The sequence below is a fragment of the Anoplopoma fimbria genome, chromosome 5 (genome assembly GCF_027596085.1).
Source record: "Anoplopoma fimbria isolate UVic2021 breed Golden Eagle Sablefish chromosome 5, Afim_UVic_2022, whole genome shotgun sequence".
Classification (NCBI taxonomy): Eukaryota; Metazoa; Chordata; class Actinopteri; order Perciformes; family Anoplopomatidae; genus Anoplopoma; species Anoplopoma fimbria.
The window spans coordinates 13,682,503-13,689,608 of record NC_072453.1 but is presented as its reverse complement, the minus strand read 5'-3'; the positions used below and the strand labels follow the sequence as shown (position 1 = coordinate 13,689,608).

The 7,106-nt window shown below is 41.6% G+C and overlaps 1 protein-coding gene across 9 annotated transcripts in view; it reads left to right on the top strand.

Annotated features, from left to right (window-relative positions):
• Window positions 1-1,365: 1,365 nt before the first annotated feature.
• Window positions 1,366-7,106, top strand: part of tcf7l2 (transcription factor 7 like 2) — a 90,222-nt gene continuing 84,481 nt past the window's right edge. For all 9 annotated transcript variants that reach the window (XM_054599553.1, XM_054599552.1, XM_054599551.1 and 6 more), the window contains exons 1-3: window positions 1,366-1,593; window positions 1,827-1,893; window positions 2,162-2,286. In XM_054599553.1, the coding sequence (XP_054455528.1) occupies window positions 1,405-1,593; window positions 1,827-1,893; window positions 2,162-2,286 (381 nt within the window). In that variant the 5' untranslated portion in view covers window positions 1,366-1,404. The remainder of the gene's footprint in view (window positions 1,594-1,826; window positions 1,894-2,161; window positions 2,287-7,106) is intronic.

Sequence of the window (7,106 nt, the reverse complement as noted above, 5' to 3'; positions counted from 1 at the left end):
CAAAAGCATGTCACAAAAACTAAATATGGTCTAGGATAAATATATAGCTTATAATTTTAAACTGTCAAATTCTATCTTTCTTCCTTTTTTAATTAACAGCAATCACCTTCAGTAAGAATTGTCTTAGATGTGTCTTATTTTAGGCTGTATTTGTGTTAGAATGAGACACAGAATTGGAGCATCAGTTATTTGTGTCCAGTCTGGCTGCTGAGGGAGAAGAGAAAAATAAAAAAATAAAAAAAGCCAGCCCAGTCTGCGCTGCCAGTGAGGGGATTCAGGTTCGTCCCAGAGGACATCACACCTGTCAAGAAAAGCAGGATGCAATAACACCCTCTATCCCAAAAAATAGATCTGAGGAAACATTATATAATATAATGAAAAAATAGATCTAAGGCACTGACAAAGCAGATAAAATAGGAAAAACAAGCTTGGATTAAGAGCTTTTATTCCGCTTTGATAGGCCTCTATTTTATAAACACACACACACAAAAAAAAAAAAAAAAAAAAAAAAAAAAAAAAAAAAAAAAAAAAAAGACGAATACAAAAAAAAGTAAAAACTGAATGTCTGAATAATAAATAATAAATAAACTTTAATCTGTAACTTAATGTGACCCCAGTGTGGCAGACTGGTCGGGACCGGTGGAGTCAAACTGGTTGCAAACAGCCTGAGGAAGTACCCTCTTTTCTTTTTTTTTTGTTACTTCCTCCACCGGGAGACCGCCCATATGTGCGTTTAATCCACATTCACAAGCAACTCCTATCTTCCTCCTATTCTACCATCACTGTCCTGCTCCCAAACTGCCTTTTTCTTCCTCACATGCGTTTCACTGCAGTCGCCCGCCGTCTTCCTCCAGTCTCTCTCTCTCTCTCTCTCTCTCCTCCCTCTCTTTTTTTTTCTTCCTCCTATTTATGAAAACGTCACTTCAAGTCCCTCCCTGTTTGAATCTCATTAGTTTCTTGTGTGTTTCTCCCTGTCAATAATCCTGAATCCAGACTCTCTCTATTTCCATCCCTCTCTATCTGTCAATCAGCGCCGCCTTTGAACTGAAAACCACTCCGACCAACTTCAACTCACTCAATCCGAGCGGCTCGGCTCCTTCTCCGGCTTTCCTTTTTCCTGCCAAGATTTCTCTTCTTTTTTAGTTTTTTTTTTTTTGTACACCGACCGCCAGAGCTTTTTTGGAAAACGCCAATACAAGAACAACTCCCCCCTCCCCAAAAAACAACTTAAACTCGGGACTTTTTTTTTTCTTTTTCTTTTCCTAGATCACCGAGATCAGTGGTGGGGTGTTGTTTTTAAAAAAGAAAAAACTTCGTGGGTTTTTTTTTTGCCCCCTTACCACCTCCTCAGAAAAAAAAAAAAAAAAAAAAAAACACTAAAATATTTTTCGTACGGGGGAGAAAATGCCGCAGCTCAACGGCGGTGGAGGGGACGATCTGGGGGCAAACGATGAAATGATTTCCTTCAAAGACGAAGGCGAGCAGGAAGAGAAAATCTCGGAGAACTCCTCGGCAGAAAGGGATTTAGCCGACGTCAAGTCTTCTCTCGTAAACGAGTCGGAAACGAATCAAAACAGCTCGTCGGATTCAGAGGTAAGTTGCATGTTAAAGAAAACAAACAAACCCGGGGGTCGCTCGGTCCCCGGCCGCTGGTCAGCCAGAGAGGAGCAGGAGGAGCAGGAGGAGCAGCAGCAGGAGGAGGAGGAGGAGGGCTGTTACAGAGACTGTTTAGAGAGTTCAGGAGAAAAAAGGAAATTGAAAGTTTAAGCACTCTCACTGTGCGCGGTGTTAACTGTAACAAATCCCTGTTTCATTTCTATCTCAAGGCGGAAAGACGGCCTCCGCCTAGATCTGAAACTTTCAGAGACAAAACAAGAGAAAGTTTAGAGGAGGGTGAGTTTCTGCTTTATTTATTCCTTATTCACACCATGACATTCAAATGTATCCGACGGAGGGGCAGCAGCTACCTCCGCCTTGTTTCCTCAAATGTATCTTTTTTTTTTTTTTTTTTTTTTTTTTTTTTTTTTTTTTTTGTGGGAATAAAAAAAAAAAAAAAAAAAAAAAAAAAAAGTTATTAAGGCCTTTTTTTTATATTAAAGAAAAAGTTTTCTTCTTCCCCCCCCCTCCCCACCTCCACCACCCCCTCCCCCCGCCATGTTAGCTGCGAAAAGGCAAGATGGAGGGCTGTTCAAGAACCCACCGTACCCGGGCTATCCGTTTATAATGATCCCCGATCTCACAAGCCCCTACCTCCCCAATGGATCACTTTCTCCAACAGCACGCACAGTAAGTTCATTTATTTACAACTGTATGTGCACACACACACATGCACACACATGCACACACACACATGCACACATGCACACACACACTCACAGTGTTGTCACCCTGCAAAAAAAGTGCAGCCGATAGAAAAATAATGCAGAGCCAAGTTTTGGTGAAACTCATGCAGTGTACAGTGCAGCTCCCCAGAAGCTAACATGCTAACAAAGCTAAGCAGTGGGATTCAAGGCAGTGAAAATGGATATTATGGGTTTGTGGCAGGTCATGTGCACTTGACATTCTTATATATATATTCTCCCTGAAATTTAAATGAAAGGCACTAGAAATGGTCAAACTATTATTGTTATAATAATTATTATTATCTTGTTATTATTATTCTGCAGGGTCTCATGTGTTTCCAGGCTACAATTGCATGTTTTTTTTTTTAACCCACTGAATAATGCAATTGGCCTGTGTTTGCACAGCCTCATCAAACATGCCCTTTTTTCTCTCACAAAGCTGCATGAGCATTCAGACCTTTACACTGGCTCTCTGACACGCTGCAAGTAGTGTGTAGCAATGTAAAAAAACAACAACACACAAATACAAATAAATATGCAAATGAGCTTTTCATAGTGATTTGCATGTGTCAAAACCTATAAAGATATTATGTGAAAGGTGCATGCATTAAAATTTGATAGTGTTTTTTTTTTATAAAACATTAAACAATAATTATTTCTTATTTATATTTATTTTAAAGTGTGCTTTATTGAATGGAAATGGTTGTGCAACTCTGCTGTGCTCGGCATGTGCACCATCTTTGCTTCTAATGAGGAATCCACTGTCCTAAAAAAAAAAAAAAAAAAAAAAAAAAAAAAAAAAAGCATGTGCCATGTTAACCCATATTTATAAATAAATTCATGTTATTTAGACACAATCAGCCGTGCCATAATTATGCACACTTACTCATTTGCTCAGCACCTCGCTAGTCCCACTGGGCAATGGCAATCCTAAAGCGGCATAATTTTCTCAACCATGGGTGTTTTTTAGCCCCCCTATTTTAAACGGTTGCAATTACAAGTCTGCTGCTTTAGGACCTGTCATCTCATTTTACAAGGTTAAGGCAAAGACCAGGCATTAAGAAATATGACCCCTCCACCACCTCAGCTTTGGCTAATGAAACTGATATTTGTAAAAAACAAAACAAAAAAAATCTGCGTTGTGCACACCTTGAAAAATAAATGCATATCTGACACATAATGCCTTCTTTTGTGTTTGACACAATTTCTGCTTCTGAGTTCAACATGATCGCTTCAGGGTTTCACATAAAATATTTTTTTGCTGCTTACACAATTCTCTTTTACGTCTGTGCGCGTTTTATAGTTTTAAAAAGAATTTATCATTCCCAGCATATGCACTTATGAGAACATTTTGCCATTCTTTCCCTCTTAGTCAGCCAGCCTTGTTAACGCTACTGGCTGGTATGTTGGAATTAGTCACTCATTATTCTCATCAGTACTGACACAAACACACATTCACAACACACATGATTTGAACTGAGGCTCTTCCTTGTCTCGGTGGCAGAGGTTTTTGTAGTTCTCTTTGTGCCTATCGCAGCGCTGTGCCCAGCACCAGTCCGAGGAGCGCTCATTTCATTGTGCCTGTGCAGCAGTTAGAAAAGCAGTTAACTGTGTAAAACGTCTGGAGGATGCTGCGGCGAGACAGTGTTGACTCTTAATTCTACCCCTGAAATACTATTTTCAGAAAAAGAAGGATCTTTTTTTTTTTTATTATTTAAATATGTGTTCCATGATTGTGACCTGTGGGTCAGTTTCCTCTCTACACTTGCTTTTATACAAGATAAAGTCAGTACAAAATCTTAAAGCCACTGTTGATCATTAAGATGTTTTATTCGCATATCAGGAGACAAGGTTCTATTACAGCTGAATTCAGAGATGTACCTGAACAGCGGCTGTAGATGATGAACATGGTTTTGGGCTCGCGGTGATCTTCCCACTGTACAGCCCCGTCCCCCACTGTCTGCAGCACCCTGTGTGTCCGGCCATTAGCGCTTTGAAGTCAGCGCCCGCTGTAATATAAATGTATTAGACTTAAAGCTGGCATAAATAATTCACCTGGACATTGATTAGCTGTCTTGCTCCCTAACATGTCATGTGAGGCGCTGAATATGACTGCGTGTATTATTGGAATGAGACTTTCTCTGTCCTGTCATGAAAGGGTTTGATTCTCGCTGCTATTCCCTTCATTTATCTTCTTTCTGCTCCTCTTGGTGTGGGCGATGCTGATATATTATATTTTTAGGAGGTGGATATTTCAACATCTAGGCCTTTTTTAAATCTGTGTTTTTGTATTTAACACAAATTGTTTAAATTGAGATAGTTGATTTTCGTATTTCTCAGAGAATAAAAAAAATCTTATGAATTCAGATTTTTTTCCTCTCTGCTAGCATTACTGCTGATCTATCTGGACATTTTACCCGGTTTCTCAGATTTGTTGTTTTTGCATGACTGGAGTGGGTGAAAAAAAAAAACCTGCATGTGGCAGTTACCATAATATGTCTGACCCCTGGGAGCAATAATCAGTAACAATTTGTTTTTCCTACCACCCAACTCCAAGGAGGCTCACAATTTAGTATCATTTAGCAATTTGACATGACTTTGTGCCCGGGCTTTAAAAGCCCTCCTTTCCTCATCTCCTCCTCTCCTCCTCTCCTCCTCTCTCTCTGCCGTCTCCCTCCTCCCCAAACCTCACACAAAGGCCTGCTGGATCACTGGGTGCAGGTTGAATTGGAGAAGTGGCCTGCCCAGTTCACCCCCTGGTTTTTCTATCTCCTTTTCACTTTCCCCCATGTTCCCTTTTGCTCTCTCTATCTCTCTTCCTCTCCCCGTCTACCTTTTGTTTCCTGCCGATGCTAACGCAGGGCTTGTGGAAAAAAAAAAAGGCGACGGGTTAACTGCGGTGCTGTGGGCTAACATCACACCTCAACAGGTCTGGAGACGCCGAGGCTCAGGGAGGGAGAGCAGGATCTGTGCGGCCAGCTCTCCTGCATCGGGCTGCAGGGCCGTAAATCCACTGGCTTTATTTACTGCCTCTCGGACTTATGAATGTTAAGATATTTGACGCCACCCCTGGCCCCGTAATTCTCTAAGCCTGGAGACTTTTGGCCGAGGTTTTGAGTTTCGACGTATAATTATGAGTAGTTTAAAAAAGAACAAGAATACAGAAGGGGGGCGGGGGGGTAAATGGGGGGGATGAAAACGCAACACTGAGCATCCACCGCTGTGTTTAGAGTGAAAAAAGACGCTCCCAGAACCCGTGGCGATCCTACTACAAGACGCTGGAAAGGCTTTGTGTGGTTGAAACAATAGCTTTTCTCCCCTTTTTCCCCTCTTTGTTCCATTTTCGTTGTCGTGCCAGGATTCGCTCATGTTGCCGCCGATTCACCTCCTTAAAAACACATCCACTTTCATACGGGCTGACTTCTTCCTTTATCATTCTTATTTTTAGGAAGACATAATGGAGGATTTTCTGGTCAGATTATTGTAATGAACATGCAGAGGAGTGAATGCAACGCCACCTCCTTTGTGCTCACGTGCACACATTGCTGTGGCCTTATCTGTTATAATTGACACAGACAGACAGTATCTTTCCCTAAACGTGGCAGCAGCATAAGCATAACAATGGTATATCATATGGATTATGTGTGTTCGGCTGCTGTAAATGGATTTTTGGCTGTGACAAGAGGATAGATAGTTTAATGCGGATTTAAAGGATAGGGCCCACACCTTATCAAATTGGCTTTACATGTTAATGGGGCCTAATTGGTGTCCACGGGGGGTTTCGTGGCACAACGCTGCAACATTTTGTGCCTCTAGCCGCAAAATTCACTCCGAGTTTAGTTGGAAGGTTGCGCTCCTTTTGTCTTGCAAATCACTTTTGTTTACAAAGTATGGCGGAAGCTGCTCCCGCTCTCTCTCTCTCTCTCTCTCTCTCTCTCTCTCTCTCTCTCTCTCTCTCTCTCTCTCCCACTATTCCTTTTTGTGCTCCATCTCTTCCTCTCTCTCTCTCTTCTCTCTCTCTCTCTCTCTCTCTCTCTCTCTCACTATGCTGTTTGTCTCATCCTATGTGAGGAGAGGGGAAAGAAAAGGTCCTTATTTTTTCTTTCTCCGACTCAATAAACAGTCATAAAAAGCACAATCTGCTTTGGATTTGAGGAGTTAAGTTAGAGAAAGGTGGGGGTGGGATTGGGGGGCTGGGAAGCAAAGTTTGGCACCATTAAATAAAAATTGGGGCCTGCTAGACATTAGTGGTGCACAGCACATTCTCGGAGCTTAATTAGTCCGAACTGTAATTGTTCATGGTCTGCCAATAGGAGTAATGCTCAGGGAAAGTGGAGTTGCACTAAATCGGCCCAGGGTTTTTAAAACAATAAATCACTTGCATATTTGTGCCGTGATTCAGATGGAGGCTCGACCTCTCCCATCTCGACATGTGGTAAATTGTAAAGTCAATGAATCACAGATGTAGGGGTTCGGGAGGAGGTGGTGGTGGTGGGGGGGACTCAGAAAGAGAGGGAGAGGGAGTACAGTAAGGTTTTGTTAGTGCCTGGTGAATGAATGGAAAAGATTTGTGCAGTAAATATTTACAGAGGAGATATATATATATATATATATATATATATATATATTTTGTTTTTTCTCTCTCAGCTAGCCGGGCTTAATTGTCTAATGCTGATGATGTTGGCAGGCTGAGCCGTGTGAGAGCTTAAGCGCCCGTCGATCTGTCACTCTGCTTGAAACACCACAGAGGCAAAAAAAAAAAAA